Below are 15011 nucleotides of genomic sequence, written 5' to 3'. Positions count from 1 at the left end.
GTGTTGCAGCAGGCGTCCTCTTCAAGTTCTTCGGATTCCTTCGTCCAGTGGTCAACTTCCAAGCCAAAAGGCCTTGCTTTTTATGCATCTTGCTCCCATTCATTCCAGCCTAGCTGTCAGTCGCCCAGCAAGGTGGCTGTCCTTGCCGGACAGCCAGCCGACCAATCACCTAAGAATGCATTCCTGTCTCCTAGGAGACTAAGCACAGGGAGTTTCGGGCACCTCCCTCACTCCCTGCCCCCCTGCCAGACACCCTGGAGCCAGAGGCAGGCTTCACTTGTGAATCCCGCCAAAGGCAAAATGAAGAAAGGGACCACACCTGGTTTGGCACGCAGAGTAAGGAACAAGTTACTTACCTGTAACTGTTGTTCTCCAGCATGGGTCTGGCATGGATTCACATGCTCATGAATATTCCCCGTCGTCAGGCCGGGAATCCTCAGTAAAGAAAAAATGTCTTTAGTTTTGTTTCTGATCCGTCTTTCTTCGTAGTAACCAATCACTGATCTCTGGGTCATACTGCCCCCAGCCAATGACTGCCCTCTACCTAAGCCCCTCCCCTGGCAGCCATCCTCAGATTTGGTAGCACGTAAAGTGGCAGTATGACCAAGTGAAGAGCTGCACAGGGGAAGGAGGGAGGGTTTGCATGTGAATCCATGCCATAACCATGCTGGAGAACAACAGTTACAGGTAAGTAACTTGTTCCTTCTCCAGCATGGGGTCTGGCATGTATTCACATGCTCATGAATATAAGAATACATAGCAGTATACACATGCACAACCACGGGAGGTGGCAAAGGCTCAACATTAAGCATTACATCAAACCCAACATTAAGCATCTTACCTCCTCACCAGGCTCACCTCAGGCGAACAGGTTGCTCAGCACTGCTTGGCCGACCCTGGACTCCTCCCTGGAGTCCCGATCGACGCAGTAGAATCTTGTGAAGGTGTGCGTCGACCTCCACGTAGCAGCCCTGCAGATGTCCAGCAGGGGCACACCAGACGGGAACACCGTGGTAGCAGCAATCGCTCTGGTCGAATGGGCTCTCTGACGGCCGGGCAGCAGTCAGTTTGCCAACCGGTGACAGTGCATGATGCAGCCGGAGAGCCATCTGGAAATGGAAGCCTTCGAGAGAGCCTTCCCTTGATTCACAGGTCCAAAGTTCACAAACATCTCTGATGTCTTCCGAAAACTCTTTGTGCGGTCCACGTAGAACTTCAGCGCTCTAGCCACATCCAGCGAGTGCAAAGTCCTCTCGGCCGGAGACGAAGCGACGGGAAGAAAACTGGCAACACCAAGGGCTCGTTGAGGTGGAAGTCCGACGGCACCTAGGGCATAAAGGAGGGGTGCGTCCTCAGCACCACCCTCGTGTCGTGAAAAGTCAAGTATGGAGGCTTGCAAGATAGGGCCTGGATCTCTCCCACTCGTGCGGAGGTGATGGCCACAAGAAATGCTGTCTTCCACGACCGGAACTTCAACAGGGCCGAATGCATAGGCTCGAATGGGGCACCCATGAGTTTGGTCAGCACCACGTTGAGCTCCCACGCCGGGGCAAGGGCCTTCACCGGCGGGAACAATTTGAATAGTCCCTTCATAAATTCCTTCACCAGGCGATGAGACCACAAGGACGCCCATCCTGTAGTTCTGGTGTATCGGGAAATGGCAGCCAGATGTATCTTGATGGAGGCGTGAGCCAGTCCAGCTTTCGCCAGCGACAGTAGGTACGGCAATACTTGAGGGGCCGTAATCTGCAGCGGGTTCATCTTCTGTGCACGGCACCAGACAGAGAACCTCTTCCACTTATGTCCATAGCATTTGAGAGTTGAGGACGCCCTGGCTTTTGCAAGAACCTCTCTGCAGTCAGCCGGTATATCGTATCCTCCAAACTCTAGTGCTGCAGGAGCCAAGCCTGCAAGTTCAGCGACTCCGGGTTGTGATGGGGAATGGCGCCTCCTTCTCTGGAGAGAAGATCCGCGTCCGTCGCCAGCTTGATAGGTGGGGACGCTGACAAGTACAGAAGGTCTGGGAACCAGATCCGTCTCAGCCACGCTGGTGCGACGAGGATCATCCTGCACCTGGACCTCTTGAGCTGGTTGATGAGACGGAGCAGCAACGGCAACGGAGGGAACGCGTACAGGAACAGGCCGTCCCAAGGGAACGAGAAAGCATCGCCCATGCTCCTCGGTTGTGCAAACCTGCTGGCGAACCTCTGGCACTTTGAGTTTGTCGCCGTAGCGAACAGATCGATCTGGGGTTTGCCCCACCGTTGGAAAGAGCCGATCCACCTGGTCCTGGCGGAGTTCCCACTCGTGGCACGAGCGCAGGTCCCTGCTGAGTGAGTCGTCAATGGTGTTTTTTATTCCTGCCAGGTGGAAGAGAACCAGAAACATCCCCTGGGCGACGGCCCAGTGCCACAGATCCTGGGCCTCCTTGGATAGGGCTGGGGATCTGGTGCCTCTCTGCTTCCGGATGTAGAACATCGTGGTGGTGTTGTCAGTGAAGATCCTCACCACTTTGTCCTTGAGGGACGGAAGGAATGATTTGAGCGCCCAGAACACGGCTCGTAGCTCCAGGATGTTGATGTGAAGAGACCTCTCCTCCGGGAGCCAGAGGCCTCTTGCGTGGAGATCTCCGGTGTGGGCCCCCACCCATCCCTCCAGGGAGTCATCCGTCGTTACTGTCTCCTGATACGCCGGGGCCTGAAAGTCCATGCCTGCTGCGAGGTGCGCACGGGCACCCCACCATAGAATCGCCGGACGGAACTCCTCGTCGAGCGGGATCCTGTCTTCGAAGCTGCCTGCCGCTTGAAACCAGCAGGCGTCGAGGAACTCTTGTAGCGGACGCATCCGAAGTCTGCAAAGGGGCACAAGGTAGATGCATGAGGACATCATCCCGAGGAGGGACTTGATGGACCTCACTCTGGCCATATCCGTGGCTGACAGGCGCTGCACCTTGCCCAAAATGGCCTTCGTCCTTTCTTCCGACGGAGATGCCAATCGCTTCACTGTATCGAGCTTCGCTCCCAGAAACAGTGCTACCTGCGACAGGACCAGATGGGATTTGGGGTAGTTGATGGCGAATCCCAGCTCCGTGAGCAGGCAGACGGTCCTCGCTGTGTGTTCGACAGAGAGTTCCCTTGAACTTGCACGGATTAGCCAGTCGTCCAGGTAAGGGTAGACGTGGATCCCTTGCAGGTGCAGCCGCGCCGCCACAGGTGCAAGGCACTTGAACACCCTGGGTGCCGACATTAATCCGAACGGCAGAGCTCCGAATTGGTAGTGACACCCCTGGACTACGAATCTGAGGAACTTTATGTCCTTTTAGAATGGGGATGTGGAAGTAAGCATCCTCCAGGTCCAGCGACGATAGAAGTCGCCCTCCTCCAGCTGTCCCAGCACGTGCTGGAGGGTGACCATCCTGAATTTCTGTGCCTTGATGGACTTGTTCAACCGACACAGGTCCAGGATGGGGCGCCAACGTCTTCTTTCTGACGAGGAAGTATCTAGAGTATACTCCGGAGCCCCGGAGACTCTTGGGGACAAGCTTGATGGCACCCTTCTTGAGCATCGCCCTTACCTCCAACAGCAGTTGAGGGACGTGATTCTCCTTCCTGGCCACGGGAGGAATGCGAGGCCACTTCGTCTGAAATTCCAGCGAGTGTCCGCAGGCCAGGGTGTCCAGCACCCAACAGTCGGTGGAGGTGGACTCCCACATGCTGACGAACTTCGTCAGCCGGCCTGCCACCGGGGTGCTTCGGTGGGGGCCCAACGCTACAGCCGGTTCAGTCCTGCTTGGAAGAGGCTTTGCCGCCTTGTTGTCCTTGCCAACGGCAGCGAGGCCCTCCTTGCTTGCCGCGGCCTCTGTAGGCCTCCTGGGACGAGCAGCGGGCCACCTGGTGGTAAGGAGAAGAGCTGCCGCTGGATCCCTTGGAGGCTCCCGGTCTGCCTCCAGAGCTTCGAAAGGGCCGCCGTTGCTGAAGGACTCTAAGGCTCGGGCTGTTTCCGTGTCTGTCTTGAGGGACTCATCCACCGTCTTTCCAAACAGGTTGTTGCCATCGAACGGCATGTCCAACACTCTGGTCTGGACGTCCTGGCGAAAGTCTGTCGCCTTGAGCCATCGTCGTCGGAGGCAAACCCCGTTGCCCAGTTGGCGAAATCCGGTATCGGCAATGTCCGTTGCCACCGTTATGGCGTGATCCGACGCCACCTCTCCTTCCTGCAGAATCTGTAGGGCCTCTGCCCTCTTGTCCTCCGGAAGGAAGTCTAGCAGAGGAGCCATCTTGAACCAAAGCTCCCCGTCGTAACAGGCCACAATCGCCAAGGCATTGACCGCCTTAATCGTCGCCGCGGCAGAGATGACTCGTCGTCCCATGGAGTCCAACTTCTAGCCCTCGCTGTCCGGCGGGGAAGTGGAAGTTGAAGCCGCCGCACCCGCTGTTTTCTTCTTGGCCGCTGCTGAGACGACAGTCTGGCGTGGGCTGGGCCCTGAGGCACAAGGGGGCGGCATCGGGGACCCGCTACTACTTCTCGTACCCGTCCCTCTTGGCGGGTGTCGTGGAAGGGTTCTTGAGGATAGCCAGCCCCTCGTCCCAGATGTCTTTGAGCAACGGCACCGCGAGGACCATCTTTCTCTTGGCCTCTCGTCGTTGGTAAATAAAACCTTCCTTTTTCTGTTCCTCAGGGCAGAGCTGGAAGAGCTTGGATGCCCTGGCTATCATGGCGTGAAAAGAGCCAATTTCGTCGGGCGCAGAGGCCCGAGGGCGGGGGGGGGGGGGTGATGACGGGATGTCCGTTGTGTCATCGCCACCGTCGTCGTCCGTCCCAGTTGCTGTATCCGTCGCTGTGTCCTCCCAAGGGTCCGGTGAGGGGTCCACAGGCCTCGCGGGCACGAAGAGCGGAGGGGACTCTCCTCCGCTTGTTCGGAGGGCTTCCCGACAGGCCTGGTTCTGGATCCTCCGTCTGGGTCCGTGGTAACCTTGTCCTTATCTCAGTACATAAGGATTGGATCGGCAACAAAATGGCCAAGCTATCCTGGAGCTCGGGTAATGGCTGCGACGGACGAAATGGCTGCTCCACTGGGCCCTCGTCGCTATCTTCGATCACATCAGCGGGAACCTTCCCCTGGGATCGAACCTCTCGTTGAGGCCTTTCACTGTTTCCACCGGATCCTCCTCGGAGGCTGAATCCGAGTCCGTAATGGCTACCGGGCCCCCTCGCTCTTTTTCCACCAGGGGTCTTCACGGGGGTCTTAACGATGGTCTGGAAAGAGGATTCCCTCCGCGGTGGCAGGGAAACTCTGGGCCCCGAGGCCGCCTCCACTGTCGTAGCCTCTGCCGGCTTCGCCAGGGCTGCTGCGACAACCTCGATAGAGGCCTTTGCCAGGTGGATCAAGGCCCTCACCACCTTAGGTGCGTCCTGGGCCTTTGCTTTGGGGGGAGGGTCATCACCTCGCTCCCCCTCGGCTCCCTTCGAGATCGACCGGGGCCTCTCCAGAAGCTTACCCGGGTTCTCGGACTTCCTCTTCCACGAACCAGAGCGCTGGCTCATGGTTGATCGTGCCGGAGAAGTCGCGCCCTGCCTGGCAGCCGAGGAGCCCGACCTTTCGGCGCTCCCGGTGCCCGCAGACTCACGGTGTTTGGCCTTCTGTTGGGCCCCCGTCGCCGGGGCGCCCTCACAGGACTCAGAAGACCGCTCAGACTTTGCCTTCTCACCTGCTGTGCCCTTCTCCAGCCAGGCAGCGAGGCGGGAACAACGATCTTGCTTGGTCCGTTCCGACAGGTTCTTGCAGAACGCACAGTCTCTCCACATGCGTCTTGTCCTCATGAAGGCAGTAGAGACATCTCAAATGCTCGTCCTCCTTGAAAATATTTTGCAATCTGCATGCTGGGCAGCTCCTGAACAGCTTGGATCCGGGCGTCGAGCTTCCCTTGTCCAGGGCCATGTCCGTTGAGGTAGGCCACTGATCTTCTGGAATCCTCCAAGAAGCGTAACTCAATGAAAACTTCACCCTTGAGGGGCGTAGAAGAATTCCGAAACGGGTCCCCGTTATCGGAAGTAAAAATGGTGGAGCTTGAGGCTCGATTAACCGAAAAAATGAGAAAAAATCTCCTGAAAAAGCGTGAAAACGCAGTAAAAGCTTGAGAGCTAAAACACGAGGACTCCCAACACTTGAACGTGCGGTAAAAATCTGAGGATGTCTGCCAGGGATGGGGCTTAGGTAGAGGGCAGTCATTGGCTGGGGGCAGTATGACCCAGAGATCAGTGATTGGTTACTACTAAGAAAGAAAGATCAGAAACGAAACTGATACTGATTTCCCTGATCATGTTATCCAGAGTCCGTTCCCCTTGGAACGGTTCTGGGGTACCTGGAGGTGTAATCTTTGCATTAAGCGTTCTCCAGAGTCGATCTCTGGGAAACCCCATTCTGCGAAAACGCCGTCTTCGTTTAATCGCCATTTGTATTCCATGGGTAGTGGCAAATCTCCGCTGAGTATTTCTGCCAGAAGATTGAGTTCCCCTGGAACATGTGGTGACAACAGGAACATGTGGTGTTTGAGAGCTCACTTCCAAATGTTCTGGGAATGTTTGCACAGCCCTGGAGAGTGACTGCCCCCTTGCTTGTTCAGATAGTACATGGCCGTTGTGCTGTCTGTGAGGATCAGGACCGTCTTTCCCTGCAGTTGTGCCTGGAAAGCTTTAAGTGCTTTGAATACTGCTAATAGTTCCAACAGGTTATGTGGTTGGATGCTATGTCTGACGACCAAACTGTGCGCTGTTTGTTGAAGCAGGTGAGCGCCCCACACTGTGAGAGAGGTTCCATGTAATTTCATCGCGGGATATTTTTTCGCAGGTGTTTTTTACAGCAGATTTTTTTTTGGTTGAAGATACTCTCCTAAAGCCCATCCCCTTTATTTATTTTTTATATCCCTGTACACCCACACCTTATTTATATAATTTTTTAACCCCCCCCCCAAAAATGTGATTTAAAAAAAAAAAAATTCTGCAGCAAAAAAACCCAGCGAAAAAACATCCGGCGATGAAATGACGTTGTACCGTGAGAGATGCTTCTGTAGTTCGAGTGGCCTCCACTGCGGGGTTGGTGAAGGATTTCCCCTTCAAGAGGTTCTCCCTCGACCACCACTGTAGCGAGAGAACGAGGGCTGGCGAGACAACCACTAGATCATCCCATTGTCCCATTGTCTGCTGGCCTGACCCCACTGGCTGTTGAGCCACTCCTGCATTAGACGCAAGCGCGTTTGAGGAACTAAATAAATGCATGAAGCCATCGTTCCCCAACAGTCGAATAGCCTTTCGTACCATCAACTCTCGACTGGCTACATATTGAGGGATTTGAAACAGCATGTTTTGGACCCTCGGAGGGGAAGACGAGGCCGTCCTTTGTTCGAATTAGGAACTGCTTGACCTGACTGGGGCCTAGGCTGGATTTCTTCTCGATGGAGAATCCCAGACTGAATAGAAGATCTATAGTTCTTTGGGTATTTGACAGACATGTTTCGTAGGAGTCCTCCGTTATGAGCCAGTCGTCGAGGTAAGGATAAACTGGGATGGATTGCCTGCACAGGTGTGCTGCTGCCACTTTCAGTGCCTTTGTAAATACCCTTGGTGCAGAGGCTGTGCCAAAGGGTAGTACTTTGAACTGATAGTGCTCGTCTTTGATCATGAATCTGAGGTATTTTCTGTGCGCCGGCAACATTGAAATATGAAAGTATGCATCATTCATGTCCAATGTTGCCATGTAATCCCTCTGTGTGAGCAGGGGAATTACCACCTGCAGAGTGACCATACAAAACTTTTGGGGCTTCACAAATTTGTTCGCTGGCCGGAAATCTAGTACATCAAGAGGGAATGTGAGCTTATAATGAGGTTACACAGTGGTCTATAATTACAATTATTCAAATAGACACTCACACTCGAGGTTTCTTGGTAAAACACTTATTAATTTATTAAACAGTCATTTAGAACACATTCACTAAAAGGAGGCAATCAATATCACACAAAAATATCCTACAATACTTCACACTACCCGGTTCTGAGGCATTTAAACTACTTTGAAGGAGGAGCAAAATGGCATTCAGAGCAATTGAAGTAGTAGCAAAAAGGCATACGTTAATAAATCCAATAGTAGAGTTACTTTCAAACAGTGCAAATAGTTTGAGTTCACCAGAAGAGTTGGTCCAATGCAATGGGTAGGCCAAAGTCAATGGGCTAGAGTCTTGTAACAGTAACAACGGTTCTGGTCGGTAAACAGAAAATTCTTTGCCACGGTTTTCAGAAGTAGTTCATAGAAGAAAGCTTTATATGTCGGGTCAAAAGCTGACTACACCTTCAAGTTGCCAAAGTTTTACGATCTTTCGCAGTGAGAGGCAAGTGCTCTCGGTCGGTTTTTCACAGTACATTATGTTGAAGAAAAAGATGCAGCTGAAGACTTACGTTCCTAACAGTTCCTGCAGATCTCGCTGTTCCTGAGCCTCAGGTCGTGGAGACAAGAGGGAGGATGTCGGGGGACTACTGCACTGCACAGGGACTGGTCACAAAGCTGGCAAACCTTTGATTCTGGTAGCTGTCGTCAAGCACACAAACTGATGTCCTTCTCCCTGGCTATTCCGTTCCCTGCAGCACTCTGAGGAAAATACAACCAGCTCTGAGAATGGTATCCAGGTGGCTTACGAGTGGATTGGTCCCACCAACTCCAAGGGAGAAGTCCTTGAAGGGCTTTTCTGTCGAGATGAACTTGGCTATTCGAGCCTGCAGCAGAGCTTCAACCAACGGTCCAGGAGTTGCAGCAGCCGTCCTCTTCCAGTTCGTCTTCGGTTCTTTCATTCCAGTGGTCGACTCTGCCTTCCAAACCAAGAGACTCACATTTTAAACAGTTTTCTCCCATTCATTCCAGCCTAGCTGCCACTCACCCAGCAGGGTGGCTGCCCTTGTCGGACAGTCAGCCAGCCAATCACACCAGAGTGCATTTGGGTCTCCTAGGAGACCAAGTACAGGGAGTTTCGGGCACCTCCCTCACTTCCTGCCCACCCAAGACACTCGGGTGCAAGAGGCGGTCTTCAGGCCTGAAGCCTGCCAAAGGCCTAGGAACAAATGGACCAAACCGGGTTTGGCGCGCAGAGACAAACTCTAGAAGGACCTTTCCAAAAAGAAATCGCGAAAGATGAAGACCAGGACCAGTTTAAACAAAGGAGGCTCAGGCGCCATCTTGAAAAACATGGCTCCCGTCATTTAATGCTACTCGTGTTCGGGAGCAATCATGGTAGTTTGTCGTAAAAACCACTGCCAGCAACCATTTCGAGAGGAAAGGGTAGCATTTGACTGCTGAGTTTCTAGACATAGGGGATACCAAGTAACCCCCTCCAGCACTCTATGGTAAGATAGTCTGTGCTGGGCCTAGGAATCTGGAAAGACTAGTTGTATACCCCAGAGAAGGAATTTAAACCTTGGGACAGCCTGAGAGGCTTCCCTGTGTCACTGCACTGAGGGTGCTGTGTGACACATGAAACGATGATGCCTATGGAGTTGTCTAAAACTCCACAATCAAAGAACACAAGAGTAAAACGCATCAAAACACGAGAGTGGTTAAAAAGGCTGACACTCTCTCCAGGTAAAAAAAAAAATCAAGTCCTCAAAATCCAGCAAAGTTGCTGGGGGTCTCTAAGGTGAAGGGAATTAGCACATTTATGAGAATTCTCCCTAACACACAGAGAGGGCGGGCAGGCACCGCAACCCCTGCCATCAAAACATCAAAAACCTCCTCCGGTTTAACGGAGAGGGTGAGGGGGCTTCCACTTCCACGTTGATAGTGTGCCCGTTCAGGTAATACGAATAGAGCGGGAAGAGGAGCAGGCGAGTTCAGAGCAAGGTAGTTTGACATCTGACAGGGAAGAGGAGTGTTGTAGCGACCTGGAAGAGTATGAAGGAGGGGCAAGGACGAGGGGGGGTATGCAACTGCCACGGCACACCCCATCAAGAGAAGAGGATGAGGAAGAAGGGTGGCAGGGAAGGTTGAGAAATAGGATGGGAAGAATGGCACCCGCAAAGAGGAAGGGAACAAAGCTAGGCAAGGTGAGCGGGAAATCAAATCTGCAGATACCTCTCACCCACAAGGGGACCGGGAGGCCTCACTATGTACCTTGGGCACTAATGGATAAAGCCAACTTGTTGAAGATGCTGCCCACGCTTTTCTGGTGGTGCAAGTAAATGGATATATGCTTTTGAGAAAAACACTGCAGGGGTTCCGTTACCAATATGAGATGTCAAGAGCTTGTTAGTGTCCGCAGTGGGTGATCAAGCAAACAGAGTGTGGGTGAAGGCAGGGTTCCCAGGAGGGACAATAAATTGTGACCGCTACGATGGGGCATCATTCAATAACGTGAGGGCACAGGTGTGGGATGCACTATGGAGAACCTTCCCCCGACACCACCAACTTGCAGACAGTGATGCAATGCACAATGGGGGATGAAGATGCTGCGCAGTTTGTTCTTCGAGTGCAGGATATGTGGAGGGCGGAGACGGGCATGGCCTGGGACCAGTCCACCTCCTTCTTTTACTTTATAATTAAGAGAGGTCTTATGAAGGAGGTACAGAAGGCCCTAGATAAAATTCCCGGGATAGAAGCCAAGGGTTGGCCAATAATACAAAGCATCACAGTACACCATTGTAGGCAGATCAAAGAAAGGGAGAAAGAAATTGCACAGCAAAGACTGGCAGACTAGGTGAAGCTCGTACAAAATAAGCTGGTGAATGTCGCAGCTTTAGCAGCCGCACTCCCCACAGACGGGCAGGGAGACAGGGAAAGCAAATAGCAGTACAGGCTAGGATGGCAGCCACCTGGGCAGTAAACGGGCAAGAATGGGCTGGAGAGGAACAGTACGGAGGGCCACAGTGGCAAGGAAGACCTGGAAGAGAAAGGCGAGTACCAGGGACAGAGAGGGGGCTACGGCGGACAAGGGCCCCGAGGAGGGGGAAAGGGAGCCTGTTGGTCATGTGGAAGGTGGGGCCACTTTGCGAGGTAATGTCGCATCCGTCCCATGGCAAATTACCAAAACACACAAGGGTTCAACAATGAGCAACAGTACAGCCACCCTCACCCTGGCAGTGCTTATGGGTTACCAATGGGAGGATGTAACACGCCAAAATTAGATGGGTAACGCGCACAATAACCCTTTCGCCACTACAGCCAATGGCGCACTAGCACCATTCCGGGGAACAGCCATGGTTGGGGCAAACGTCTTTTCGTTCCCAGGGACAAACACACACCCAGACTAGGACAGACCACAGAGAGCACTTGCGTGTCCAGTCCTATTGACTACCTTACGTCCAGACGAGGAACCACTGGTGGGGGAGGAGATGGGAAACAGACAGTTCATCTTCATGGTGGACTCTGGGGTGCCTAATGGAAGGCCGGTTTCCGCCGGCAGGAAAAAAATGTGGAAACGCAGGGATTCTCTGGGGCAGTGGTCACGGTTCCATACACTAAAGATTTGGGAGGAAAGCAGCAAAAATACAATATTTTCCAACACTGGATTCAGAAAACCATAGGGCAGTCTTTAATTACAGATTTTCCATGGTGCCGAGACACTAGCCAAAAAAAATACGTGTCCAACGCCTACATTTCTAAAAAAATTACTTGCATTTTTATTCAAGCGGATGACCAGTGCCATCAAGAATCAGAAGGGAGAAACAAAAACAATATAAGGGGAGTGCTGGTTGGGTGGTGCATTGCGTGTAGTCTGTAAATGCAATTTAGAGACATTGTCAAAGGTATGCCCCCAACAAAGCCCGTCATTTTTCAGAAAGTGGTTACGCCAACAACCAATACTAGACGGATAACTAAGCAGAGTAAGTAAATTGAAAACAATCACAAACTGTAGAAGTGCCGTCACTCCAAACACAGATCAAAAAGCAGCATCTGCAGGCTCACCTTGGAAGCGGGTATACCCCAGCGTCTCTCCACGAAAACTCTTATAATATTTCACTCCATAAACTATAATTGGCCTTCGCAGGATGTGTGCAAGGACGAAGATATGAGTCTGCTCCAGACTCGCTCCTGGCTGCAGGAAGAAAAAAGAAAACTGAAGGAGGAGTACAGATATACATAATTGCATAGAACACGCTAGTAATGTAAGGGTTGCTTAGTTACCCCTAGAACCTGCACTCCAGTGTGAAAGCAAACTACATGGCTTTAAGACAATGAAGGCTCTTGTTACACAATGGCTCTGAACAGGTTCAGGTGTGAGCAGTGCATGTACTCCAATGCGAGTCCTTTGGGGCATGTTTGATGCAGTGTATGCAGAGCCATTCGGAGCATTAAATGGCTGGCAACAGTGTTTGACATAGGAGAATACCACATGTTTAAGCTATGAAACTTCAATGTTGTAGGAACCATGCCAGAATGCAACTGTTATTGCAGAGTATTGACTAACGACACTAGAAAGCAATACTTTTAAATCACAAAGTGGTGTGCCCCAGGCAAAGAGAACGGGTCCATCATGTATACCCATTCCAAGGGGCAAGGTCTTAGGTCTGTACTCCCCTCCCCCCTCCAAATGCATTGCAACTGTGCCCCCAGCGTATTGGCTGTGGACTTGAAATTCTGGCTGCACGAGGTCCTTTCAGCTGTCCTCACCCCATCAACTCATTTTAGGGGCACCCTTCATTCCTTATGGTCGTCAGTGCACATAAAACATTTCTCCCATCTACTTTCTCCTGTATTGCTACATTGAAATACAAGCCACCTTCGGTGAAGTGTTAGAGACAAGTGCCCATTTTCATTTTGCCTAGAAAAAGTTTGCAAATTTTATGATGTGCACAGGACAGGCTAGTCGTAGTGAACTGTTTTACACCTTCCGATGCGCCATTCTTTTTACTACGATAATGCCATTTTGAGTACCATATACTCTAAATAGCTGCATTGCATGGTACAAGACCCATCCTATGTGCCACCTTGCTTTTTGGCATTATTCCCGCCCTCTGGGGCCACAAAAAAAATAAAAATAATCACGACTCTGGTAATGAATTTTCACAGGATCCAGCTTTGAATAACAATCTGTGCCTGGGACTGTCTGCTCCAATCGGCATCCAGCAGGGGTGGGGTGCTGGGCAGAGAGCTTTCCATAATTGCGCAGCCAGTATGTCTGAATGGTGTTGATCCTTAATTGTGGGCTTTGGCAGCCACCAGGCTAGATTTAGGGACGGTAGAGGGGGGGTGGGCGGTCCAAGAGTCACTCTGGAGGTTGCCCACTTGAACCTAGAGTTTGCACACTAAAGACAATGCCGAGGAGAGGGGAAATACTGCTGCAGAGTGTCATGCGTCTGAGTCCCTGGAGGCTGTGGAATAGGTATAGGTATAGGTGGGGCGGCCATTAAAGGTTCTGTAACGTTTTTCTAATTGGTGTGGTGGCGACTAGACTTCTCTGTCTCGCTGCGGGCTGGGAGGTTCATTACCCATGTCCTCCAAGCATTCCATGCGTTGCAACCTCTGTTCTGCTCTTTGGCTTTCTCGTTTGGTAACGCTCAGTAACTACCTTTCGTGCGCTTACTTTTCTATCCAGGGTATCCGAGGCTTTCTTCCCGTGAGCCGCTCTCCCTGGCCTTCTCTCCTTTTGGCGCTCCCCCCCGCCCCGCTGCTTTCTGTTTCTTCCCTGTTTCAGTGAGGTGGATATCGCACAGCTGTTCTGTATATCGGCGGTTTCTGCAGGCTGGACCATGGTTCAGTATGCTTCCTTCATTCCAACGCTTCCCAAGTCCACGCTGCACTCGGCTTGCTCCTTAACACCGCAGCTTCCTCAACCCACACTGCCATCGGCTCTCTCCAGATCATTGCGGGCCGCAACAAAGACTATCCGGGTAACAGCTCATCATTGCAAAGCTACGACTGGCAGTCATTTTCTTCTACCTGCAACCACATTCAGCAAAGGTTTTTTTTCAGGCTGCAGCTTTTTCCCCGCCTTTTTTTTGCCTGCCTCAGTGGAGGAGCCACAGGGCTACAGTTCACCGGTGGTCACTGTGGCTTCCTATCGAGACAGGTCTCCACCACGATAGAACAATGAGTACCACCAATACCGGCAGAGTCGGGACTACTACCGATTGGACTCCAGTAATTCAGGTGAGGAGACGGAGGAGGGCAGTGGGTCAGAAGGAAAACAGGTGTGTGACAGAGTAACCCATCCTGGCAAATCATTGAGTGCCTTCCTCCCTTAGGCGGTAAGCCCTTCCAGTCACTGGACTTCAGAAGACGCTGGAGCATCCTAGCACTCTGGTCATCCTTCAGGAGGGTCCTTGGGAGACCATTGTTAAACCAGATTTTCATAAATGTGAAACATCTTCTGGACCTGTGTCAACGTCAGAACGTTTTGCAGGACTTTGGTATTATTTGTTCTTGTCCCTAGGTGAGTGGTAATCTTTTTCCCCTTTCACCTAGTCTTCTACTGTTTTTATTTTTTGTCTCTCCATAGTGTGTGTATAGATCCCTTAAACATTTGGGCTGTATGTAATATACTATAGCAGCACACAGCATTTAAAAGCAGAGGTGCTGGGTTGCTTTTGGTCTGCCCTGTTAATTTCTCTTGATACCTTGGGTGAGCTACTGTTACCCATTGTAAAGTGGGATTTCCATCCCGTTGACTTTATATAGTGGGCCAGCACACCCCCACCTTATGTGGAGTGCTGGGGATACAATGTATCCCCCCCCCTTCTCACTGTCCTGGCAACATTGTTACAATAGCAAGTTAACTTGAATAACTAGTGGCAGTGGTTTACCAACCATGAATTACTTTGCTACTTAAAGTTTACTATTGGGGTTTGCTTTCCCTGATCTGCTTAATGTATTTCTAATACTTGTCTTGGAGTTGCTTGTAGCACCTCGGAAAAGTATATAGGTTTTTAATTACCACGAACTACCGATTGCCTACACGTCTGAAGAGTATCATTGGACAAACTGTCTATTCATGGATTATAAATATTGTATTAGTTTAAATACCCATAGGTACCAC

At 51.6% G+C, this 15011-nt stretch overlaps 1 protein-coding gene across 1 annotated transcript in view; it reads right to left on the bottom strand.

Moving 5' to 3' along the window:
- ZRANB1 (zinc finger RANBP2-type containing 1) overlaps window positions 1-15011 on the bottom strand; it is a 421332-nt gene that overhangs the window by 66855 nt on the left and 339466 nt on the right. The window contains exon 8 of the mRNA XM_069612045.1: window positions 11942-12071. Within this exon, the coding sequence (XP_069468146.1) occupies window positions 11942-12071 (130 nt within the window). The remainder of the gene's footprint in view (window positions 1-11941; window positions 12072-15011) is intronic.

Source organism: Ambystoma mexicanum, chromosome 8 (assembly GCF_040938575.1).
Source record: "Ambystoma mexicanum isolate Mex_15411 chromosome 8, UKY_AmexF1_1, whole genome shotgun sequence".
NCBI lineage: Eukaryota > Metazoa > Chordata > Amphibia > Caudata > Ambystomatidae > Ambystoma > Ambystoma mexicanum.
The sequence above is the reverse complement of the archived record's forward strand: the minus strand, read 5'-3'. Positions and strand labels throughout refer to the sequence as shown.